General features: G+C 45.5%; 1 protein-coding gene across 1 annotated transcript in view; it reads left to right on the top strand.

Moving 5' to 3' along the window:
* The window catches only part of nfixa (nuclear factor I/Xa), a 159,347-nt gene that overhangs the window by 124,038 nt on the left and 7,881 nt on the right, over positions 1-27,428 (top strand). The window contains 7 exon segments of the mRNA XM_042318697.1: positions 341-376; positions 1,629-1,756; positions 2,250-2,306; positions 2,560-2,634; positions 17,299-17,427; positions 24,323-24,452; positions 24,454-24,489. Of these exon segments, the coding sequence (XP_042174631.1) occupies positions 341-376; positions 1,629-1,756; positions 2,250-2,306; positions 2,560-2,634; positions 17,299-17,427; positions 24,323-24,452; positions 24,454-24,489 (591 nt within the window).

Raw genomic sequence — 27,428 nt, 5'->3', positions numbered from 1 at the left:
CAGGTTCCACCCACTCAAAGGTTCCTAATTGAAAAGAGCTGCTCCTCCACCAGACCTGGGTTCAAATAGTATTTGATGAAGGAAAACAAATACAGTTTGAACACAGGTCTGATATCTACAGGCTGTACTCGATAGTATGTATGTGGGACATTGTAGACTGCCTCAGTTGATAACCGTTATGAGTGTTCTGGTCCATTCCATCTCTGAGAATTCCATCTCTTTCTTCTCTCTCTTTGTGTCTCTCTGTCTTTCTGGTCTTATAAATGTGTGATGCTCTCTCCTTTCCCCCCTATCCTTCTCTCCACCTCTCTCTCTCTTTCTGTCTTCTCTGGCACTGTAGGTCTGAGGTCGAGCTGTACGCAAACCTTCCACGGAGGTAGTTATTCTGACACACACACACACACACACACACACACACACACACTGTCCTGCCGACTATACTTAAAACAAACTCAGAAGAGGTTCTGTGCTCACATCTCATATCCTTAAACGTACTCTCACCCACATCAGCCTTTTAGGTTTACCTCTGTGTCTGTTTTCAACCCTCTCCTTCCTGTCCATTTCTACTGTTCTCATCCTGCTGTCCTCTTCCTCTGCCTGAACTCTCAATGTGACTTCCCTGGTTAAATAAAGGCTGCAGGGAGACAGGAGCAGGGAGACAGGAGCAGGGAGACAGTAGTGGGAGACAAGAGCAGGGAGACAGAAGTGTGAGGCAGATGTGGGAGACAGTAGTGGAAGACAGGAGCAGGGAGAGAGAAGTGGGAGACAGGTGCAGGGAGACAGTAGCGGGAGACAGTAGTGGGAGACAGGAGCAGGGAGACAGTCGTGGGAGACAGAAGTGGGAGACAGGAGCAGGGAGACAGTAGTGGGAGACAGTAGTGGGAGACAGAAGTGGGAGACAGTAGTGGGAGACAGGAGCAGGGAGACAGTAGTGGGAGACAGAAGTGGGAGACAGGAGCAGGGAGACAGTAGTGGGAGACAGTAGTGGGAGACAGAAGTGGGAGACAGTAGTGGGAGACAGGAGCAGGGAGACAGTAGTGGGAGACAGAAGTGGGAGACAGGAGCAGGGAGACAGTAGTGGGAGACAGTAGGGGAGACAGGAGCAGGGAGACAGTAGTGGGAGACAGGAGCAGGGAGACAGTAGTGGGAGACAGAAGTGGGAGACAGGAGTAGGGAGACAGTAGTGGGAGACAGGAGCAGGGAGACAGTAGTGGGAGACAGAAGTGGGAGACAGTAGTAGACAGGAGAGGGGGAGACAGGTGGGAGACAGGGGGAGACAGGAGCAGGGAGACAGTAGTGGGAGACAGGAGCAGGGAGACAGTAGTGGGAGACAGGAGCAGGGGGAGAGTGGGAGACAGGAGCAGGGAGACAGTAGTGGGAGACAGGAGCAGGGAGGCAGAAGTGGGAGACAGGAGCAGGGAGACAGTAGTGGGAGACAGAAGTGGAAGCAGAAATGTGTAGGGCTCATTCAGGGATCGAACTGGATTCCTGCCGCAGGGGGAAGCAAGTGTTGACCATTCGACTAGACTCCGGTCCAATAGTGCACTACTTTAGGCCAGGGCCCTAGTGTACTACATAGGGAATAGGGAGCCATTCTTGACTCCTCTCTCCCCTCTTCCTCTCCGCAGCTCTAACAAGAGGAAGTCGTTAGACGACAGTGAGCTGGAGAGCCCCACGGACGACGTCTTCTACCCCGGACGCTCCCCAGCCGCAGGCTCCTCCCAGTCCAGCGGCTGGCCCAACGACATGGATGCAGGTAGGACACTCCCCCTAGCCCCCAAACTCTACCTTTACCCTTATACCTGTACCCCGACCCCTGGACCATTCTTACCGAACTCTTCTCCCCAAACTCACCACAACACACTGTTCTTCAAAACACCTAACTCTAAACACACCTCCCCAAAACACCTCTTTCCTTCTCACTTGTCACTCACTGTTCCAAAATCCACACTGGCAAGATCATCCTCACTAGCATACCACTTAGAAAGCTTGCCCAGCGCTCCATTCTAATTGGTGCGCTAGTGTGGATCTTGGATAAGAGCCTGTCTCTTCTAAACTGATTTGAAACTGACTTCATAACTTCCCAGAACACCTCTTTGCTCCTGCCTCCATTTAAATTGATTCGAGACCAGAAGTGACATTCCACCTATTCATCAATACTAGTAGAGACCTTTCACACACTCTGTCTCCCTAAGACTGATTTGAGACCAGAACTGACTCCATAACCTCTTCTTCCCACCTGTAACCAGGTGGAGACCTTCATTCCCCATCCCCAAGCTCACACCATGTTGACCGTCACCTGATAAGTAAGCAACAATGCAGTACAGTAACCATGAACTAACTTTACCACAATGTTATCCATGATCGATCACTACATCAACTACTGTCTTAAAAATCTTAAGCTGCCCCCTCTCTCTGCCTCTCTCTCTCGCTCTCTTTCTCTCTCTCTCTCTTTCTCCCCCACTATCTCTCGCCCTCTATCTTCCTCACCCCCTCTCTCTCTACCCTTCGTCTCTCTCTATATCTCTCATTGTTAACCCTCTCCTTCTCCACCTACAGTGCAGCACCATTTGGCCAGTGTGCAGGAGAGGAAGATAAAACATGAACACGATGGAGTGCAGTTTCCTTACCATGGTTAGAACACATTACACTCATATCACCCTACTGTATATAACTCATATCGCCCTACTGTATATAACTCATATCTCCCTACTGTATATAACTCATATCTCCCTACTGTAAATAACTCATATCTCCCTACTGTATATAACTCATATCTCCCTACTGTATATAACTCATATCTCCCTACTGTATATAACTCATATCTCCCTACTGTATATAACTCATATCTCCCTACTGTATATAACTCATATCTCCCTACTGTAAATAACTCATATCTCCCTACTGTATATAACTCATATCTCCCTACTGTATATAACTCATATCCCCCTACTGTATATAACTCACATCTCCCTACTGTATATAGCTCATATCCCCTACTGTAAATAACTCATATCTCCCTACTGTATATAACTCATATCCCCCTACTGTATATAACTCATATCTCCCTACTGTAAATAACTCATATCCCCCTACTGTATATAACTCATATCTCCCTACTGTAAATAACTCATATCCCCCTACTGTATATAACTCACATCGCCCTACTGTATATAACTCATATCCCCCTACTGTATATAACTCATATCTCCCTACTGTATATAACTCATATCCCCCTACTGTATATAACTCATATCTCCCTACTGTAAATAACTCATAACTCCCTACTGTATATAACTCACATCGCCCTACTGTATATAGCTCATATCCCCCTACTGTAAATAACTCATATCTCCCTACTGTAAATAACTCATATCACCCTACTGTAAATAACTCATATCTCCCTACTGTAAATAACTCATATCACCCTACTGTAAATAACTCATAACTCCCTACTGTTTATAACTCATATCCCCCTACTGTATATAACTCATATCCCCCTACTGTAAATAACTCATATCTCCCTACTGTAAATAACTCATATCCCCCTACTGTAAATAACTCATATCCCCCTACTGTATATAACTCATATCCCCCTACTGTAAATAACTCATATCCCCCTACTGTATATAACTCATATCCCCCTACTGTATATAACTCATATCCCCCTACTGTATATAACTCATATCCCCCTACTGTATATAACTCATATCTCCCTACTGTAAATAACTCATACCCCTCTACTGTGTATAACTCACATCTCCCTACTGTAAATAACTCATATCTCCCTACTGTAAATAACTCATATCTCCCTACTGTATATAACTCATATCCCCTACTGTATATAACTCATATCCCCTACTGTAAATAACTAATCTCCCTACTGTATATAACTCATATCCCCCTACTGTATATAACTCATATCTCCCTACTGTAAATAACTCATACCCCTCTACTGTGTATAACTCACATCTCCCTACTGTAAATAACTCATATCTCCCTACTGTAAATAACTCATATCTCCCTACTGTAAATAACTCATATCTCCCTACTGTATATAACTCATATATGTTTTATATAATCTACCTGTTTAACCACATCATTCCTCTTTCAATATGTGTTATATGTATAATTGTATACTTGTTCATAGGCAACACCAATTCAAACCTGCTCCACTTTTCAGCAGCACAGAACACATTGCACTCATATCTACCCACACTGTGTATACCTCATATCTACCCACACTGTGTATAACTCATATCTACCCACCCTGTGTATACCTCATATCTACCCAGACTGTGTATACCTCATATCTACCCACCCTGTGTATACCTCATATCTACCCACACTGTGTATACCTCATATTTACCCACCCTGTGTATACCTCATATCTACCCACACTGTGTATAATTCATATCTACCCACACTGTGTATAATTCATATCTACCCACACTGTGTATACTGTGTATCTACTCACCCTGTGTATAACTCTATCTACCCACACTGTGTATACCTCATATCTACCCACCTGTGTATACCTCATATCTACCTTTCACACTGTGTATACCTCATATCTACCTACACTGTTTATACCTCATATCTACCCACACTGTGTATACCTCATATCTACCCAGACTGTGTATACTACCCACACTGTGTATACCTCATATCTACCCACCCTGTGTATAATTCATATCTACCCACACTGTGTATACCTCATATCTACCCACCCTGTGTATACCTCATATCTACCCACACTGTGTATACCTCATATCTACCTACACTGTTTATAACTCATATCTACCCACACAGCGTATACCTCATATCTACCTAGACTGTGTATACCTCATATCTACCTAGACTGTGTATACCTCATATCTACCTACACTGTGTATAACTCATATCTACCTAGACTGTGTATACCTCATATCTACCTAGACTGTGTATAACTCATGTCTACCTACACTGTGTATAACTCATATCTACCTAGACTGTGTATACCTCATATCTACCTAGACTGTGTATACCTCATATCTACCTAGACTGTGTATAACTCATGTCTACCTAGACTGTGTATAACTCATGTCTACCTAGACTGTGTATAACTCATATCTACCTAGACTGTGTATAACTCATATCTACCTAGACTGTGTATAACTCATATCTACCTAGACTGTGTATACCTCATATCTACCTAGACTGTGTATAACTCAGTCATTCCTCTTTCAATATGTGTACACTCAGTGTATATCTGTACATACACCAACTCACACCTTCTTTACTGTTATTTGTTACCACAGCTACTCTTTCTTTCTCTCTTTCTCTCTCTCTCCCTCTTTCTTTCTCTCTCTCCCTCTCTCTCTCTCTCTCTCTCTCTCTCTCCCTCTTTCTGTCTCTCTCTCCCTCTCTTTCTCTCTCTGTCTCTCTCTCTGTCTTTCTCTCTGTCTTTCTCTCTCTCCCTATCTCTCTCTCCCTTTCTCCCTCCATCCCCTTTCTCTAATTGAAAACATGTGCAGCAGTAGAAACCCTAGGGAGAGAGAGGGAGAGAGGTTCGGTGCTAGGCCCTATGGTTTGCTCAGACCTGCTCCAGTTAGCTGAGCTGTGAATTTAATTAACACACACACACACATACACATGCTGTCTGCCTTAAGGCTTCCGCATGCTTCAGTACTGCTGGCACCTAGCTGAACTTGGCTTGGGGAACCAAACGAGTGTGCTTGCATACAACCTTAAAAGACCTTCGCTTGACAAATAAAAGTGACAATAGTACTGATTGTCCATCTTGAGGTGCCGTAGCCAGTATACACTTCCTCAAAATAGTCAGAATTAATCTAAGATAACTCAAGAAATCTGTCATACATTTTTTTGTTTTTGCAGAGGAGATCTTAGTTGCGCAATTTTACATCTAACTAAGCTGTTTGGTGCAGTATTTCTCATGTGAAAAATGTGCATTAAAACGTGTTGTCTATTGTTGAATGACAACAAAGCGCAGACAATGTCTGTCCTCAGTTGCAACACTCACTACCGAGTTCTAAACTGCCTCTGGACGCAACGTCAGCACAATAACTGTTTCTTTGGGAGCTTCATGAAATGGGTTTCCATGGCCGAGTAGCCACACACAAGCCTAAGATCACCATGTGCATTGCCAAGCGTCGGCTGGAGTGGACTCAGGAGAATTGGAAACGCGTTCTCTGGAGTGATGAATCACGCTTCACTATCTGGCAGTCCGATGGACGAATCTGGGTTTGGGGGAAGCCAGCAGAAAGCTACCTGCCCGAGTGCATAGTGCCAACTGTAAAGTTTGGTGGAGGAGGAATAATGGTCTGGGGCTGTTTTTTAACGCTACAACATACAATGACATTCTAGACAGTTCTGTGCTTCCAACTTTGTGCCAACAGCTTAGGGAAGGCCCTTTCCTGTTTCAGCATGACAGTGCCCAAAGCAAGGTCCATACAGAAATGGTTTGTCGAGATCGGCGTGGAAGAACTTAACTGGCCTGCACAGAGCCCTGACCTCAACCCCATCAAACACTTTTGGGATAAATTGGAACGCCGACTATGAACCATGCCTAATCGCCTAACATCAGTGCCAAACTCACTAATGCTCTTGTGATTGAATGGAAGCAAGTTCCCGCAGCAATGTTCCAACATCTAGTGGAAAGCCTTCCCAGAAGAGTGGAGTGTGTTATAATAGCAAAGGAGGTACCAACTCCACATTAATGCACATAATTTTGGAATAAGATGTTAGAAGAGCAGGTGTCCACATACTTTTGGTCATGTACTGTAGTGTATGTGTAACATATCTGAGTGGCGCAGCGGTCTAAGGCACTGCATCTCAGTGCTGGAGGCGTCACTACAGGCCCTAGTTCGATTCCAGGCTGTATCTACAACCGGTCCTGATTGGGAGTCCCATAGAGTGGCGCACAATTGGCCCAGCGTCGTCCAGGTTTGGCCGGAGTAGTCCTCATTGTAAATAAGAATTTGTTCTTAACTGACTTGCCTAGTTAAATAAAGGTTAAAAACAATAAAAATGGGTTCTGGACAAAAGTAGTGAACTACATAGGGAATAGGCTGGATGCAGCCCTGGGTGACCCTCTCGCCAATTCATTTAACCAAAACTAATGGACAAACCCAAATTAATTACAAATGTGAGGCATTTGTGTATTTAGTATGTAATGTGTTGAGAGAGAGCTTAGAGATGTGAGATGGCCGTGTGTCCTTTTCTGAGGGACTGAGGGAAGGAGAAAGAGAGATTGAGAGATAGAAGGTGATCAGTTCTACTGTCTGGCAGATGAAATGAGATTTAGAATGGGAGATGGTAAGGAGATGGTAAGGTGTCCAATCAAAAACGCAACTTCGAACACTGGGTAAAATAATATGTTAATTGTGTAGATACTCTGCTAAGATAACCAATGGTCCAATCCTCGTGTCTCTCATAATCCCTCCTTGTAGGGGGGGTCAAAATTAGAGTGACTAAATCAATGGAGGCCTGTGGAAAAAAGTGCTCATAAATCAGGAAAGCAACATCTCGTCAGCTAGGCTGGATGCTGTGCGAAAAGGAAGAATACCGGACAGTCTCACCAATGAACGCCTCATCTTTCTTCTCAAATCCCGAGGACATAAAACAATATAGAGGTAAGATGGGTATCAATGGATATCCATTTTGAGACATGACATGTTTTCATATTTTAGTATACAATGTTCATATTAATGCAAAGTTCCTCTTCTTTTTCGGAGATTTCTCACAAAAGCAAGTGTATCTTTGTGAAATGAACACCGGAGTACTGAGCGTAACGAAAGCTTTTTTATTTTCACAACCTTTAACATTTAATGCAGCTTGCTATTTGCGACCCGTGGACGACCACCACAACATGTGAAACATTTTCGGCGATAACGCTGCACTGCTCTGTCAGCAGAGTTCGCTGCTTATTATGGGATGTATTAGGGTACGACATCTGACTTTTAGGATATGATGTTAACGATATGATAGAGAAAGACCCCACTGAGCGATTCAAAACATAAAGAATCAAATTTGTCTTGGCAAAATGTACTTGATAACATAAGGAAGTGAAATATCAACACCAAAGCAACACTCTACGGTGTGTGTTGCTTTCTGGAGGGTTCCACCTGCTACAGGCAAACCACAGCTGGGAGTTCCTATCCGGGTGGAGGGTAGGAAAACAAGCAAGCACACACAAACAAACATCAGCACACACCACCACAGTAAACCCCCTATTCTACTCCCTCCATAGCCAATTGAGCACACACATGCAAAGACAGACAGACAGACAGACAGACAGACAGACAGACAGACAGACAGACAGACAGACAGACAGACAGACAGACAGACAGACAGACAGACAGACAGACAGACAGACAGACAGAGTATGTACAGTAAATGTTGCCAGCAGCCTTGCTACACACACACACACACACACACACACACACACACACACACACACACACACACACAAGCTCTAGTCCCAGATGGTGCTTCTGTGTGTGTGTGTGTGTGTGTGTGTGTGTGTGTGTGTCTGTGTGTGTGGCCTTGGGAGTAGCAAGGCTGCTGGCGACATCTGCTCCACAGGGGCTGGAGGGAGAGTGAAGTGTGTGTGTGTGTCTCGGGGCGCTGGGGGTTAGAAATAACCATGATTTCAAATGAGTTCCAAATGATTCTGAAATGTTTAAGGGGCCTCTGCTGCTTCTAATATGAGTTAGTTAGAGCCTTTGATGGTCTTCTACACTACAATGTGCGTCCCAAATAGCAGTGCGCTACTTTTGACAAAACACTATATAGGGAATAGGGTGTCATTTGGGACGCAGCCTCTGTTTAGTCTGGATAAGGGAATTCCTTCTGGTTTCCCTTTTACTGCTTTAAGCCAATGCGTGTGTGTGTGTGGCGTGCGTATGAGTGTGTGGGTACATACGTGCTTGTGTGTTTGTGCGAGCAAGAGACTGTGTTTTGAAGGCACATCTGGTGGCAGGCCTGTTAGTGTAGAGAGGCAGAGGGGTCAACAGGAGCACTTGATTGGTTGCCAGTCCACTGCTGTGGTCTGCCAGGAGGAGAGAGGACAGTGTAGTGAGACACACACACACAGCCAGAGTAGATACATAACATGGGTCTCGTCTCTGTTATTGTAGGGGAAGCCACTGGATGAAATCCTCTGTCAGTTTGTCCCTCTTTGCTCGTATATAGTGGGGTATACACTGAGTGTACACAACATTAAGAACACCTTCCTAATATTGAGTTGCACCCCCACCACCACCTTTATCCTCAGCCTCAATTCACTGGGGCATGGACTCTACAAGGTGTCGGAACCTGTCCACAGGGATGCTGGTCCGTGTTGACTCCAATGCTTCCCTCAGTTGAGTCAAGTTGGCTGGATGTCCTGTGGGTGGTGGACCATTGATACACACATGAAACTGTTGAGAGTGAAAAACCCAGCAACGTTTCAGTTCTTGACACACTCAAACCGGCACGCCTGGCAACTACTACCATACCCCGTCACAGTAACCGTTGGTGTCAGACATCACAGTAACCGTTGGTGTCAGACATCACAGTAACCGCTGGTGTCAGACATCACAGTAACCGTTGGTGTCAGACATCACAGTAACAGTTGGTGTCAGACATCACAGTAACCGCTGGTGTCAGACGTCACAGTAACCGCTGGTGTCAGACGTCACAGTAACCGTTGGTGTCAGACGTCACAGTAACCGCTGGTGTCAGACGTCACAGTAACCGCTGGTGTCAGACGTCACAGTAACCGTTGGTGTCAGATGTCACAGTAACCGTTGGTGTCAGACATCACAGTAACCGTTGGTGTCAGATGTCACAGTAACCATTGGTGTCAGACGTCACAGTAACCGTTGGTGTCAGACGTCACAGTAACCGTTGGTGTCAGACGTCACTTTAACCGTTGGTGTCAGATGTCACAGTAACTGTTGGTGTCAGAAATCACAGTAACCATTGGTATCAGACGTCACAGTAACCGCTGGTGTCAGACGTCACAGCAACCGCTGGTGTCAGACGTCACAGTAACCATTGGTGTCAGACGTCACAGTAACCATTGGTGTCAGACGTCACAGTAACCATTGGTGTCAGACGTCACAGTAACCGTTGGTGTCAGACGTCACAGTAACCGTTGGTGTCAGACATCACAGTAACCATTGGGATCAGGCATGGTTCTCCACCTCTCTTCCATGGCTCCAATTAGTCTGACAGCTACAATACACCCGTCCTAGGCCTCTAGCCCTCTTGCCTCCTAGCGCCCTAGCCACATAGCCTCCTAGCCCCTAGCCTCCTATCCCCCTAGCCTCCTAGCCCCCTAGCTCCCTAGCCTCCTAGCCCCCTAGCTCCCTAGCCTCCTAGCCCCCTTGCATCCTAGCCCCCTAGCCTTGGTTATAAATTAAACTCACACACACACTATACCCACTAGATCCTAGGCCTTGTTAACTAAAAATGAAATATGTCTGTTAAAGACATAAATGGTTCACACATATTAGTCACTCCCTCCCTCCCACCTGCTGCAGACTTAACTCTTTCACACCGTTTTGTTTACACGCCCCCACACTGCACTCTCTCTCCATAGACTTTCACACATACCCAGCTGGAACCGGAGGAATTGTGGTTGAATGGGATTTTAAGGATTTTAATGTCAGGACCTCAGAAATAGACCACAAAGTTTGGGAACAAATACTGTCTGTTAGAATTCTAGGATTAATATGAAAATTACTAAAAATAGTATGAAAAGGTCCTGGGTCTGAATGTTAAAGTGAATGTGAGTGTGTCTGCTAATCGGTGAGTGTTTGAGTGCGTGGTAATCAGTGAGTGTCTGCTAATCGGTGAGTGTTTGTGTGTGTGTGGTAATCAGTGAGTGTCTGCTAATCGGTGAGTGTTTGTGGTGATCAGTGAGTGTTTGAATGTTTGTGGTGATCGGGGAGTGTTTGGGTTAATCGGTGAGTGTGTGGTAATCGGTGAGTGTGTGAGTGTTTGTGGTAATCGGTGAGTGTGTGGTAATCGGTGAGTGTGTGAGTGTTTGTGGTAATCGGTGAGTGTGTAAGTGTTTGTGGTCATCAGTGAGTGTGTGAGTGTTTGTGGTAATCGGTGAGTGTTTGTGTGTGTGTGGTAATCAGTGAGTGTCTGCTAATCGGTGAGTGTTTGTGTGTGTGTGGTAATCAGTGAGTGTCTGCTAATCGGTGAATGTTTGTGTGTGTGTGGTAATCAGTGAGTGTCTGCTAATCGGTGAGTGTTTGTGGTGATCAGTGAGTGTTTGAATGTTTGTGGTGATCGGTGAGTGTTTGGGGTAATCGGTGAGTGTGAGTCTTTGTGGTAATCGGTGAGTGTGTGAGTGTTTGTGGTAATCGGTGTGTGAGAGTGTTTGTGGTAAATGATGAGTGTGTGAGTGTTTGTGGTGATCAGTGAGTGTGCGTGGTAATCGGTGAGTGTTTGAGTGTTTGTGGTAATCGGTGAGTGTTTGTGGTAATCGGTGAGTATGTGGTAATCGGTGAGTGTGTGAGTGTTTGTGGTAATCGGTGAGTGTGTGAGTGTTTGTGGTAATCAGTGAGTGTTTGTGGTCATCGGTGAGTGTGTGAGTGTTTGTGGTAATCGGTGAGTGTTTGTGGTCATCGGTGAGTGTGTGAGTGTTTGTGGTAATCAGTGAGTGTTTGTGGTAATCGGTGAGTGTGTGAGTGTTTGTGGTAAATCGTAAGTGTGTGAGTGTGTGTAGTAATCGGTGAGTGTGTGAGTGTTTGTGGTAATCGATGAATGTGTGAGTGTGTGAGTGTTTGTGGTAATCATTGATTGTTTGGTAATCGGTGAGTGTTTGTGGTAATCGGTGAGTGTGTGAGTGTTTGTGGTGATCAGTGAGTGTGTGAGTGTTTGTGGTAATCGGTGAGTGTTTGTGGTAATTGGTGAGGGTGTGAGTGTGTTTGGTAATCGGCGAGTGTGTGAGTGTTTGTGGTAATCGGTGAGTGTTTGAATGTTTGAGGTAATCAGTGATTGTTTGGTAATCGGTGAGTGTTTGTGGTAATCGGTGAGTGTGTGAGTGTTTGTGGTAAATCGTAAGTGTGTGAGTGTGTGTAGTAATCGGTGAGTGTGTGAGTGTTTGTGGTAATCAATGAATGTGTGAGTGTGTGAGTGTTTGTGGTAATCATTGATTGTTTGGTAATCGGTGAGTGTGTGAGTGTTTTTGGTTATCGGTGAGTGTTTGTGGTAATTGGTGAGGGTGTGAGTGTTTGTGGTAATCGGTGAGTGTGTGAGTGTTTGTGGTAATCGGTGTGTGTGTGGTAATCGGTAATCGGTGAGTGTGTGTGTTTGTGGTAATCGGTGAGGGTGTGAGTGTTTATGGTAATCGGTAAGTGTGTGAGTGATTGTGGTGATCGGTGAGTGTGTGAGTGTTTGTGGTAATCAGTGAGTGTTTGTGGTATTCGGTGAGGGTGTGAGTGTTTGTGGTAATCGGTGTGTGTGTGGTAATCGGTGAGTGTGTGTGTGTTTGTGGTAATCGGTGCGTGTGTGAGTGTTTGTGGTAATCGGCGAGTGTTTGTGGTAATCGGTGAGTGTGAGTGTTTGTGGTGATCGGTGAGTGTGAGTGTTTGTGGTGATCGGTGAGTGTGTGAGTGTTTGTGGTAATCGGTGAGTGTGTGAGTGTTTGTGGTAATCGGTGAGTGTGTGAGGGTTTGTGGTAATCGGCGAGTGTATGAGTGTTTGTGGTAATCGGTGAGTGTGTGAGGGTTTGAGGTAATTGGTGAGTGTTTGTGGTAATTGGTGAGTGTGTGAGGGTTTGTGGTAATCGGTGAGTGTGTGAGGGTTTGTGGTAATCGGTGAGTGTTTGTGGTAATCGGTGAGTGTTTGTGGTAATCAAATCAAATCAAATTTATTTGTCACATACACATGGTTAGCAGATGTTAATGCGAGTGTAGCGAAATGCTTGTGCTTCTAGTTCCGACAATGCAGTAATAACCAACAAGTAATCTAACTAACAATTCCAAAACTACTGTCTTATGCACAGTGTAAGGGAATAAGAATATGTACATAGAGATATACGAATGAGTGATGGTACAGAGCAGCATAGGCAAGATACAGTAGATGGTATCGAGTACAGTATATACATATGAGATGAGTATGTAAACAAAGTGGCATAGTTAAAGTGGCTAGTGATACATGTAATTACATAAGGATGCAGTAGATGATATAGAGTACAGTATATACGTATACATATGAGATGAATAATGTAGGGTATGTAAACATTATATTAGGTAGCATTGTTTAAAGTGGCTAGTGATATATTTTACATAATTTCCCATCAATTCCCATTATTAAAGTGGCTGGAGTTGAGTCAGTGTGTTGGCAGCGGCCACTCAGTGTTAGTGGTTGCTGTTTAACAGTCTGATGGCCTTGAGATAGAAGCTGTTTTTCAGTCTCTCGGTCCCAGCTTTGATGCACCTGTACTGACCTCGCCTTCTGGATGATAGCGGGATGAACAGGCAGTGGCTCGGGTGGTTGTTGTCCTTGATGATCTTTATGGCCTTCCTGTAACATCGGGTGGTGTAGGTGTCCTGGAGGGCAGGTAGTTTGCCCCCGGTGATGCGTTGTGCAGACCTCACTACCCTCTGGAGAGCCTTACGGTTGTGGGTGGAGCAGTTGCCGTACCAGGCGGTGATACAGCCCGCCAGGATGCTCTCGATTGTGCATCTGTAGAAGTTTGTGAGTGCTTTTGGTGACAAGCCGAATTTCTTCAGCCTCCTGAGGTTGAAGAGGCGCTGCTGCGCCTTCTTCACAATGCTGTCTGTGTGAGTGGACCAATTCAGTTTGTCTGTGATGTGTATGCCGAGGAACTTAAAACTTACTACCTTCTCCACTACTGTTCCATCGATGTGGATAGGGGGGTGTTCCCTCTGCTGTTTCCTGAAGTCCACAATCATCTCCTTAGTTTTGTTGACGTTGAGTGTGAGGTTATTTTCCTGACACCACACTCCGAGGGCCCTCACCTCCTCCCTGTAGGCCGTCTCGTCGTTGTTGGTAATCAAGCCTACCACTGTTGTGTCGTCCGCAAACTTGATGATTGAGTTGGAGGCGTGCGTGGCCACGCAGTCATGGGTGAACAGGGAGTACAGGAGAGGGCTCAGAACGCACCCTTGTGAGGCCCCAGTGTTGAGGATCAGCGGGGTGGAGATGTTGTTGCCTACCCTCACCACCTGGGGGCGGCCCGTCAGGAAGTCCAGTACCCAGTTGCACAGGGCGGGGTTGAGACCCAGGGTCTCGAGCTTGATGACGAGCTTGGGGGTACTATGGTGTTAAATGCCGAGCTGTAGTCGATGAACAGCATTCTCACATAGGTATTCCTCTTGTCCAGATGGGTTAGGGCAGTGTGCAGTGTGGTTGAGATTGCATCGTCTGTGGACCTATTTGGGCGGTAAGCAAATTGGAGTGGGTCTAGGGTGTCAGGTAGGGTGGAGGTGATATGGTCCTTGACTAGTCTCTCAAAGCACTTCATGATGACGGAAGTGAGTGCTACGGGGCGGTAGTCGTTTAGCTCAGTTACCTTAGCTTTCTTGGGAACAGGAACAATGGTGGCCCTCTTGAAGCATGTGGGAACAGCAGACTGGTATAGGGATCGATTGAATATGTCCGTAAACACACCAGCCAGCTGGTCTGCACATGCTCTGAGGGCGCGGCTGGGGATGCCGTCTGGGCCTGCAGCCTTGCGAGGGTTAACACGTTTAAATGTTTTACTCACCTCGGCTGCAGTGAAGGAGAGGCCGCATGTTTTCGTTGCAGGCCGTGTCAGTGGCACTGTGTTGTCCTCAAAGCGGGCAAAAAAGTTATTTAGTCTGCCTGGGAGCAAGACATCCTGGTCCGTGACTGGGCTGGTTTTCTTCTTGTAGTCCGTAATTGACTGTAGACCCTGCCACATACCTCTTGTGTCTGAGCCGTTGAATTGAGATTCTACTTTGTCTCTATACTGACGCTTAGCTTGTTTGATAGCCTTGTGGAGGGAATAACTGCACTGTTTGTATTCAGTCATGTTACCAGTCACCTTGCCCTGATTAAAAGCAGTGGTTCGCGCTTTCAGTTTCATGCGAATGCTGCCATCAATCCACGGTTTCTGGTTAGGGAATGTTTTAATCGTTGCTCTGGGAACGACATCTTCAACGCACGTTCTAATGAACTCGCACACCGAATCAGCGTATTCGTCAATGTTGCTGTCTGACGCAATACGAAACATATCCCAGTCCACGTGATGGAAGCAGTCTTGGAGTGTGGAATCAGCTTGGTCGGACCAGCGTTGGACAGACCTCAGCGTGGGAGCTTCTTGTTTTAGCTTCTGTTTGTAGGCAGGGATCAGCAAAATGGAGTCGTGGTCAGCTTTTCCGAAAGGAGGGCGGGGCAGGGCCTTATATGTGTCGCGGAAGTTAGAGTAACAATGATCCAAGGTTTTTCCCGCCCTGGTTGCGCAATCGATATGCTTATACAATTTAGGGAGTCTTGTTTTCAGATTAGCCTTGTTAAAATCCCCCCAGCTACAATGAATGCAGCCTCAGGATGTATGGATTCCAGTTTGCAAAGAGTCAAATAAAGTTTGTTCAAAGCCATCGATGTGTCTGCTTGGGGGGGAATATATACGGCTGTGATTATAATCGAAGAGAATTCTCTTGGTAGATAATGCGGTCTACATTTGATTGTGAGGAATTCTAAATCAGGTGAACAGAAGGATTTGAGTTCCTGTATGTTTCTGTCATCACACCACATCTCGTTAGCCATAAGGCATACGCCCCCGCCCCTCTTCTTACCAGAAAGTTGTTTGTTTTCTGTCTGCGCGATGCGTGGAGAAACCCGCTGGCTGCACCACCTCCGATAGCGTCTCTCCAGTGAGCCATGTTTCCATGAAGCAAAGAACGTTACAGTCTCTGATGTCCCTCTGGAATGCTACCCTTGCTCGGATTTCATCAACCTTGTTGTCAAGAGACTGGACATTGGCGAGAAGAATGCTGGGGAGTGGTGCACGATGTGCCCGTCTCCGGAGTCTGACCAGAAGACCGCCTCGTTTCCCTCTTTTACGGAGTCGTTTTTTTGGGTCGCCGGCTGGGATCCATTCCGTTGTCCTGGTTGAAAGGCAGAACACAGGATCCGCTTCGTGAAAATCATATTCTTGGTCGTACTGATGGTGAGTTGACGCTGATCTTATATTCAGTAGTTCTTCTCGACTGTATGTAATGAAACCTAAGATGACCTGGGGTACTAATGTAAGAAATAACACGTAAAAAAACAAAAAACTGCATAGTTTCCTAGGAACGCGAAGCGAGGCGGCCATCTCTGTCGGCGCCGGAAGTGTGTGAGGGTTTGTGGTAATCGGTGAGTGTGTGTGGTAATCGGTGAGTGTTTGTGGTAATCGGTGAGTGTGTGAGGGTTTGTGGTAATCGGTGAGTGTGTGTGGTAATCAGTGAGTGTGTGAGTGTTTGTGGTAATCGGTGAGTGTGTGTGGTAATCGGTGAGTGTGTGAGGGTTGTTGTGTGTGTGAGTGAGTGTGAGATGAAGATAATGAACCATGTTTACCATCTTATGATTTGTCCATCTCAGACATTCCTAGAAAGGAAAAGAAACAAAATGAAAAAATACTGCTACATTTTCACAGGTTCCACTCTGACATCACTCACTCTCTCCTTCCTTCACTCACATTCTCCCACGCTTTTCTCGCCTCTCTCCCTCCCTCCCTCCCTTCATCCCTCCCTCTCTCCATTCCGTCTGCTTGTCTTTCTCACTGAGCAGCTGCAGGCTCTATACTGTAGTTTATATACAGTGTTTCTATTTTGAAAGGAGCTTCATATAGCTCATGGTAGGCTGTGGAGCTTTGGAAAGAGGAGAATATTCAGCCAATCTTGGAAGACAATGGAACTAGATTTAAAAATGCTTGTAGATTTAATTACTGCCTTGATTCAACCCTACATCAACCCTTCCCCCACCCTGACCACCCCGAAGCCACAACTTCAACTCACCCATTATATTTTTTGAGGGCACTGTTTATACTGAGAATTCTGCAAGTCCTGAGCCCACCAGGCTGGGATTGGTTAGGAGAACGGCCAATATCCAACAGGACTCATAACAATGCACTGTCATCAGCCAATCAAAGTGCTTTAAAACCAATCAATCAAAGAATAACAATTTTCTAATCATGAATTCCCTTTTACATGTTTTGATTTAAGTGTAGCAGCCAGTCCAAAACATTGTACATTAAACCCAACTCCTCTTCTCCCCCATTTTGATATTATTTTGATATTGATCCCATTTATTTGTTGTTGCCAGGACTGTCCTCGCCTGGTTCTCTTAAGAAGCCGGGGAAGTTTGATTTCAACGCCCTGTCGCCCCAGACGAGGTCCCCCCGCATGACGTTCACACACCACCCGCTGCCCGTGCTGGCAGGAGTGAGACCAGGTGAGCCCCAGCCCCAACCCCTAAAGTCCCTCACCACCCTTATAGAGAAAGAGAGGGAGAGAGAGAGAGATGATAGATGGCGTTCACACACAACACGATGGCAGGGGTGAGTCCAGGTGAGACCAAGCCCTGCCCCAGACCCAACCCCCTTATAGATATACAGATCTCTAGACCCAACCCCCTTATAAATATACAGATCTCTAGACCCCACCCCTTATAGATACACAGATCTCTAGACCCCACCCCCTTATAGATACACAGATCTCTAGACCCCACCCCCTTATAGATACACAGATCTCTAGACCCCACCCCCTTATAGATACACAGATCTCTAGACCCCACCCCCTTATAGATACACAGATCTCTAGAACCCCCTTATAGATATACAAATCTCCCCACCCCCACAGGCCATCATTGAAAATAAGAATTTGTTCTTAACTGACTTGCCTAGTTAAATAAAGGTCAAATAAAAATGTAAAAAATTAATTATAGATATACAGATCTCCAGAACCCACCACAGTATAGATATACAGATCTCTAGATCCCACCCCTAATACTATAGTCACTGAGAAAGAAAGAGAGAGAGATGAGAGAGAATCTTATTGACCCCAATTGCAGATACCACTTTCACCAAGACAACCTAGCAGCAGTAGTAGAATTGAACCCACTTTGATCTGAGAACTAGCGATAAGATCCAGAGATCTCTTGACATTTATTATCATGGCCTGCAACAGTTCAGCTCTATCTCTCTCTCTCATCACTGTTTTCCACACTCTGTCTCACTCTCTCTCTCGCTTTCTTTATTTTGTGTGTCTTCATGCCAGTAATTCCATGCCCACGTGATCGAGCCAGTTCTGTTTCAAACAGGGCAAACACACACAAGTGTAACGGGTGTACACACACACACACACACACACACACACACACCCCACACACTAGTTGTTTCAAACGGCCCGCCCCCTCACCTTATAGAAGAACGTTGTGAGGATAGCAAAATGGTCTCCAGGCCTCCGGTCTGAGAATTCCTCTTCTCCCTCTGAGATACGAGCCTGCCAGCTACTGTAGTCCCTGTTGAGTTTCACTTTCCAATGGAATAAATACATCCCCCACTCCCTCTTTCTGTCTCTCTCTTTTCCTCCATCCCTCTCTCTTCTCTCTCTCTTCTCTGAGGATTGGCCTGGTCCGCAGCCAAAGCAGCCCTATCATGTAAAGGTCCTTTGGACTCTTACAGCTCTCCCCTTCACGTTTCACTAGAATAGCTTAAGAATTGTACATTTAGATTGGTATACATTTGATATAGATATGTTATACTTTTCATTTTCGTTTCCTAGTATAACAACAGTGAAGGATTGGTTTAAGTATATAGAGCTTGTCCAAGTGCTAGAAGAGCTGTACATTCTATTATTCTATTGACTTTCTGTTACTTGTGTTACGGGAAGATGTGTCAGACCAGCTTCAGGTATATCTGATTCATAGCTGACCCCTTCTCCCAGTTAGAATGTGTCTACAAACTGCTAAGAGGTTAGTCTGTAATAGAGTTGTAGTGTGAGACTGAGACAGTGTTTAGGCTCCATAGGAGGAGGAGAAGAGGGGGGCTGCTAAGATGGCCGCCGTCCAAATAGAAAGTCCCTCAGAGGCCACACTGCTATAAAGAAACCAATGAAAGGGAGGGAGAGAGAGATAAAGAGTGAGGGAGTGAGGGCGAGAGAGGGATAAAGAGAGACTGGAGAAGGGGTGAGGGAGAAAGGGGGAGAGGGATAGACTGACGAAAAGGAGTGAGGGACAGAGATAGACTGGAAAGGAGTGAGGGACAGAGATAGACTGGAAAGGAGTGAGGGACAGAGAGAGAGACTGGAGAAGGGGTGAGGGAGAAAGGGGGAGAGGGATAGACTGAGGGAAAGGAGTGAGGGAGTGAGGGCGAGAGAGGGACAGAGAGAGACTGGAGAAGGGGTGAGGGAGAAAGGGGGAGAGGGATAGACTGAGGGAAAGGAGTGAGGGAGAGGCTTGACATCAGTAGCTGGGATGGAGCTATAGGCATAGACGTTGTCTGGGTTAGTTTATTTCCTGTTGGCAGGGCCTGGATGCCAGGTGTGACTGTTGTCTGTTTATTCTGGTAGTCAGTCTGGTCTAGTGAGCCCACTTTCACACACACACACACACACACACACACACACACACACACACACACACACACACACACACACACACACACACACACACACACACACACACACACCTCCATACACTGGAGAGATAGAGGGTGACAGACAGACACATTCACAGATGCAAGTCCCCTTGCAGTCTATCAACCAGCTTGCCTGTTTCCAGTGCCAAATCGCCAAGGCCACAGAATCTCAGAAGACACCGTCTCACACACACACACACACACGCACACACACACACGCACAATGACTAATGTCTATAAGGGATTTAGCGGTGGGATTTAACTCTCCCAGGCTTCATACTACTGGGCCGAACCACACAGCAATGATAGGCTATGATTGATTACACATTCCCAACAAGCATTACCAACAGGAAAGTGTGTGTGTGTGTGTGTGTGTGTGTGTGTGTGTGTGTGTGTGTGTGTGTGTGTGTGTGTGTGTGTGTGTGTGTGTGTGTGTGTGTGTGTGTGTGTGTGTGTGTGTGTGTGTGTGTGTGTGTGTGTGTGTGTGTGTGTGCGTGTGTCTCTGACTGTCATGCTTCAGTGTGTGTGTGTGCGTATGCATGTGTGTGTGCGTAATACGTGTCTGCATTCATGTATGTGTGTGTTCAAGCTGTGCTTACTGTAGATAGACAGAGAATACAGAAGAGATGTTTTGTATGAACAGGACCAGATGTTGCAGCCTTGGATGATTCTGTTCATTTAGATACACAAGTAGCATTAGACTCCCTGTAGTACAAACCACAGGGGGAAATCATGTGACGTCCACTCTCTAACTCTCTAATCACCACACTGATAAACACACTAATAAATCACACGCATTTACATCTATAGTAAACCCCTGGAGAAAATCATGTGACGTTCACTCTCTAACTCTCTCTAATCACCACACTGATAAACCCACTAATAAATCACACGCATTTACATCTATAGTAAACCCCTGAAGAAAATCATGTGACGTCCCCTCTCTAACTCTCTGAAATTACCACACTGATAAACCAATCTAAAATCAGATGAATTAACAGATTTATTCAACCCAGTAAGGATTCAGTCTAGTGTGTTGGATTACATCAATTACTCCCTTCAGTCTAGTGTGTTGGATTACATCAATTACTCCCTTCAGTCTAATGAGTTGGATTACATCAGTTACTCCCTTCAGTCTAATGAGTTGGATTACATCAATTACTCCCTTCAGTCTAATGAGTTGGATTACATCAGTTACTCCCTTCAGTCTAATGAGTTGGATTACATCAGTTACTCCCTTCAGTCTAGTGTGTTGGATTACATCAGTTACTCCCTTCAGTCTAGTGTGTTGGATTACATCAGTTACTCCCTTCAGTCTAATGATTGGATTACATCAGTTACTCAGTCTAATGTGTTGGATTACATTCAGTCTAATGTGTTGGATTACATCAGTTACTCCCTTCAGTCTAATGTGTTGGATTACATCAGTTACTCCCTTCAGTCTAATGTGTTGGATTACATCAGTTACTCCCTTCAGTCTAATGAGTTGGATTACATCAGTTACTCCCTTCAGTCTAATGAGTTGGATTACATCAGTTACTCCCTTCAGTCTAATGAGTTGGATTACATCAGTTACTCCCTTCAGTCTAATGAGTTGGATTACATCAGTTACTCCCTTCAGTCTAATGAGTTGGATTACATCAGTTACTCCAGTCTTGAGTTGTCTCTAGTGTCTAATGTTGGATTACATCAGTTACTCCCTTCAGTCTAATGAGTTGGATTACATCAGTTACTCCCTTCAGTCTAATGAGTCATCAGTTAAGTCTAGTGTGTTGGATTACATCAGTTACTCCCTTCAGTCTAGTGTGTTGGATTACATCAGTTACTCCCTTCAATGTTGGATTACATCAATGTCTAGTTGTTGATTACATCAGTTACTCCCTTCAGTCTCAGTTACTCCCTTCAATGAGTTGGATTACATCAGTTACTCCCTTCAGTCTAAGTTGCCTTCAGAGTTGGATTACATGAGTTGGATTACATCAGTTACTCCCTTCAGTCTAGTGTGTTGGATTACATCAGTTACTCCCTTCAGTCTAGTGTGTTGGATTACATCAGTTACTCCCTTCAGTCTAATGAGTTGGATTACATCAGTTACTCCCTTCAGTCTAGTGTGTTGGATTACATCAGTTACTCCCTTCATCAGTTACTCCCTTCAGTCTAATGTTTGGATTACATCAGTTACTCCCTTCAGTCTAATGAGTTGGATTACATCAGTTACTCCCTTCAGTCTAGTGTCTAGTGTGTTGGATTACATCAGTTGGATTACATCAGTTAGTCCCTTCAGTCTAGTGTGTTGGATTACATCAGTTACTCCCTTCAGTCTAGTGTGTTGGATTACATCAGTTACTTCAGTCTAGTGTGTTGGATTACATTTACAGTCTAGTGTGTTGGATTACATCAGTTACATCCCTTCAGTCTAGTGTGTTGGATTACATCAGTTACTCCCTTCAGTCTAATGAGTTGGATTACATCAGTTACTCCCTTCAGTCTAGTTGGATTACATCAGTTGGTCTAGTGTGTTGGATTACATCAGTTACTCCCTTCAGTCTAGTGTGTTGGATTACATCAGTTACTCCCTTCAGTCTAGTGTGTTGGATTACATCAGTTACTCCCTTCAGTCTAGTGTGTTGGATTACATCAGTTACTCCCTTCAGTCTAGTGTGTTAGATTACATCAGTTACTCCCTTCAGTCTAATGAGTTGGATTACATCAGTTACTCCCTTCAGTCTCATGAGTTGGATTACATCAGTTACTCCCTTCAGTCTAATGTGTTGGATTACATCAATTACTCCCTTCAGTCTAGTGTGTTGGATTACATCAGTTACTCCCTTCAGTCTAGTGTGTTGGATTATATCAGTTACTCCCTTCAGTCTAATGAGTTGGATTACATCAGTTGCTCCCTTCAGTCTAGTGTGTTGGATTACATCAGTTACATCCTCCCTTCAGTCTAGTTTGTTTACTCCCTTCAGTCTAGTCTAATGATTACATCAGTTACTCCCTTCAGTCTAGTGTGTTGGATTACATCAGTTACTCCCTTCAGTCTAATGAGTTAGATTACATCAATTACTCCCTTCAGTCTAGTGTGTTGGATTACATCAGTTACTCCCTTCAGTCTAATGAGTTGGATTACATCAATTACTCCCTTCAATCTAGTGTGTTGGATTACATCAGTTACTCCCTTCAGTCTAATGAGTTGGATTACATCAGTTACTCCCTTCAGTCTAATGAATTGGATTACATCAATTACTCCCTTCAGTCTAGTGTGTTGGATTACATCAGTTACTCCCTTCAGTCTAGTGTGTTGGATTACATCAATTACTCCCTTCAGTCTAGTGTGTTGGATCACATCAGTTACTCCCTTCAGTCTAATGAGTTGGATTACATATATTACTCCCTTCAGTCTAATGAGTTGGATTACATCAGTTACTCCCTTCAGTCTAGTGTGTTGGATTACATCAGTTACTCCTTCAGTTACTCCCTTCAGTCTAATGAGTGTGGATTATCATTACTCCCTTCAGTTACATCAGTTACCCTTCAGTTCTAGTGTGTTGGATTACATCAGTTACTCCCTTCAGTCTAATGTGTTGGATTACATCAGTTACTCCTAGTGTGTTGGATTACATCTCTAGTGTGTTGGATTACATCAGTTACTCCCTTCAGTCTAGTGTGTTGGATTACATCAGTTACTCCCTTCAGTCTAGTGTGTTGGATTACATCAGTTACTCCCTTCAGTCTAATGAGTTGGATTACATCAGTTACTCCCTTCAGTCTCATGAGTTGGATTACATCAGTTACTCCCTTCAGTCTAATGTGTTGGATTACATCAATTACTCCCAGTCTCAGTCAGTAGTTACTCCCTTCAGTCTAGTGTGTTGGATTATTACATCAGTTACTCCCTTCTCGTCTAGGGTGTTGGATTACATCAGTTACTCCCTTCAGTCTAGTGTGTTGGATTACATCAGTTACTCCCTTCAGTCTAGTGTGTTGGATTACATCAGTTACTCCCTTCAGTCTAGTGTGTTGGATTACATCAGTTACTCCCAGTCTAGTCTCAGTGTCTAGTTGTTGATTACATCAGTTACTCCCTTCAGTCTAGTGTGTTGGATTACATCAATTACTCCCTTCAGTCTAGTGTGTTGGATTACATCAGTTACTCCCTTCAGTCTAATGAGTTGGATTACATCAGTTACTCCCTTCAGTCTAATGAGTTGGATTACATCAATTACTCCCTTCAGTCTAGTGTGTTGGATTACATCAGTTACTCCCTTCAGTCTAGTGTGTTGGATTACATCAGTTACTCCCTTCAGTCTAATGAGTTGGATTACATCAGTTACTCCCTTCAGTCTAATGAGTTGGATTACATCAGTTACTCCCTTCAGTCTAATGAGTTGGTTTACATCAGTTACTCCCTTCAGTCTAATGAGTTGGATTACATCAATTACTCCCTTCAGTCTAATGAGTTGGATTACATCAGTTACTCCCTTCAGTCTAGTGTGTTGGATTACATCAGTTACTCCCTTCAGTCTAATGTGTTGGATTACATCAGTTATTCTATTCTGTCTAGTTTGTGTCACTGTTGTGTTTCTTGTCTTTTCTAAATGTGTTCTATGAATTGTGTCTGGAGTGGGATTACATGGACCCAACTAACTCTCCTCCCTCTGTCCCTTCTCACGCTCTCACTCTTCCCCCTCTCCTCCCCCTCTCTCTCAGGGAGTCCCCGTGCCTCAGCGTCAGCTCTCCACTTCCCCTCCTCCTCCATCATCCAGCAGTCCAGTCCCTACTTCACTCACCCCACCATCCGCTACCACCACCACCAGGACCCGCTCAAGGAGTTTGTCCACCGTCTGCGCCGACGGCTCGGGGCAGTCCGGGGACAGGTGAGAGGTCAGGGAGGGTTGGAGGGGACATGGGACACACACAGACTGTTAGGGTTTCACGTCACACAAACGGACTAAGACCCTTGCACTTCCACACGATCCGTTGTACTGGATTGACTCCCTATAGATAAACGCTGGAATATTCAGCCCTGTTATCTTGCTGCTCTGCTGGGATTCTACCACTAGACCAGGACACAAACCCTTCTTATGGTCCACAATCTCAGATCCCAGATGTATATTTTTTCCTCCCTTTTTAAGTTCTGTATGTCCCAGTCTAACTCCCACATTCTGTCTGTCTTCCTGCTCTAGTGTCCTCCAGTATTTATTTCCATTGTCGTCATGGTTTCTGTGTGTTTGTGTGAGACTGACTGGTGGCTAGCTGGTGCTTCCATCAGCCGTATGTGTGTGTGTCCCTGTCCTGGGTGGTGTGTGTGCTGAGTGCTCACCCTGTCCTGGGTGGTGTGTGTGCTGAGTGCTCACCCTGTCCTGGGTGGTGTGTGTGCTGAGTGCTCACCCTGTCCTGGGTGGTGTGTGTGCTGAGTGCTCACCCTGTCCTGGGTGGTGTGTGTGCTGAGTGCTCACCCTGTCCTGGGTGGTGTGTGTGCTGAGTGCTCACCCTGTCCTGGGTGGTGTGCGTGCTGAGTGCTCACCCTGTCCTGGGTGGTGTGTGCTGAGTGCTCACCCTGTCCTGGGTGGTGTGTGTGCTGAGTGCTCACCCTGTCCTGGGTGGTGTGTGTGCTGAGTGCTCACCCTGTCCTGGGTGGTGTGTGTGCTGAGTGCTCACCCTGTCCTGGGTGGTGTGTGTGCTGAGTGCTCACCCTGTCCTGTGTGGTGTCTGCTGTCTCTGCAGCCTAACGGAGGTGGTCACAGCCAGAGCAAAATGCCAGGCTCCTTCCTGCTGCCCCCGCCGCCCCCAGTGGCGCGCCCCGTGCCCCTCCCCATGCCCGATTCTAAACCAATCAACACACCCCCCGACGGCGGCGGACTCAGCTCGCCCGCATCTCCGTGTAAGTGACCCCCCCCGCTCTCGCCCTCACCTCCAACCACTTCGCCCCTCAGACCCCATGAGATATCTAGAGATATCAAATCCTAAATCAAAATGAGTACATGTAGGTTAACTCTAGGTAGAGAAACCCCACTCCCCAACCAAGGGTAGTTGGTTAGAGTCCCAAACCCAGTCACCACCTCCTCACTCCTGACCAGAGGAGGCTGGTGGGAGGAGTTAAATGAATGAATTAATGGAACAGAGCCAAAACACTGTTGATTCCAGTGTTTTGGAGGATGGTTGGAGGATGTCCTCCAACCAGCCTCCTCTGATCATGAGCGCCCTGCAGTCCTCACTGTCACCTCCCTGGAGCAGTACTCTATCCACTCCTGTAGAGCAGACTGCCACGCCTATGCCAGAGATCCCTATCAATCTCTCTCTCTCTCTCTCTCTCTCTCTCTCTCTCTCTCTATTCTGACCTAACTTTCCTATTTCTTTCTCTATTTTCCTCTCTCTCGCTCTCTCTGTGTGTGTTTCCTGCTAGCACCACAGGAGGCAGTGTAGCTAGGTTTTTTCCCTTCTTGTTGAAGTGTTTGTAGTGGGGGGGGACCAATGCCCTGTATTCTGTCCTATAGAGTAGGTCCTAGTGTCTGGCTAACTGCTATCCTTTAATCAACCCAGACTATGCATGGTCTGTCTATGACAACAGAAGACTAAATTGACCCCTCTCTCATTTCTTGTTTTTCTTTGCTTAATTTGATATACTCATTTATTTCCTTTCTTTTTTCCTTTCATTCTTGTTTTTCTTTGTTAAGGGAACAAAATTAGGGCAGTTGGCGTGGACTCCACAAAACATCACGATGCCCCACTTTACCCATGATGCCCCACTTTACCCACAATTCCCTTGCTTCCTTCCTTCCACATTATATCTCACAACAATAAAATACAAAATTGAGAACAAAATAAAAACAACTTGAAAATCACATACAGAAACAATAAATATCAATCATCATTAAACATATACCGCTAGGTCTAATTAGGGAAATGGGGGGAGAAAAGAGTGTCGCTCGTGGGGTGTGCGTGCTTTACCTCCGTTGGCTGGCTGGCTTGGTTCCTCTAGGCAGGCAGGGCGAGGTGCGTTGAGAGTCGGGCCGCGGGAGAGGCACACCGAGAGAGAGGGGGCACTGGACGGAGCTGCTTTGGTCACTTCCTGTTATTTTTCTTTGTCTCTTCGTCGTCCTGTCCTTCCTACTTTCCCTCCCCACTTTTATCGTTTATCGCCTATCTGTATCACTTTATTTATATAATATACTTTTATATAAATAAATCTACACCTCTTCTCTCTCTCCTCCACCTCCTTGTCTTTATTTATCTTATTCATTTTGTTCCCAGTTTTCACCACACACACACACACACACACACACACACACACGAATTCCCACAAACTCCTCCAACCTCCCCCTCACTCCGCCCTCACTCGGTCAGAATGGCAGTGTCATTCAGCTGCCTATCATTGGAGTCCAGTAAGCACAACAACTGCCCTAAATTTGGTCCCCTTCTCTGGTCTTGAGTACCTTCACCAGAGTAACAGGAGCTCCTTATCAACAGAATGGAGCATTGGCCAGCACACAAATTATTATTTCCTATTGGTTCCCCCCTATAGAGCTTATTCCCTATTGGTTCCCCTCCATAGAGTTTATTCTCTATTGGTTTTCCCCTATAGAGCTTATTTCCTATTGGTTCCACCCATAGAGCTTATTTCCTATTGGTTCCCCCCATAGAGCTTATTTCTTATTAGTTCCCCCCTATAGAGCTTATTTCCTATTGGTTCCCCCTATAGATCCAGACACAGGGCCCTGGGCTGCAAGGTATATCTGGGACTAACAGGAGGAGGCTCAGCCCAGTTTACTTCACTTCCCCACAGTAACTAACCCTCATAAAGAGCTCCCATCTA

Source organism: Oncorhynchus tshawytscha, unplaced genomic scaffold (assembly GCF_018296145.1).
Source record: "Oncorhynchus tshawytscha isolate Ot180627B unplaced genomic scaffold, Otsh_v2.0 Un_contig_4934_pilon_pilon, whole genome shotgun sequence".
NCBI lineage: Eukaryota > Metazoa > Chordata > Actinopteri > Salmoniformes > Salmonidae > Oncorhynchus > Oncorhynchus tshawytscha.
The sequence above is the reverse complement of the archived record's forward strand: the minus strand, read 5'-3'. Positions and strand labels throughout refer to the sequence as shown.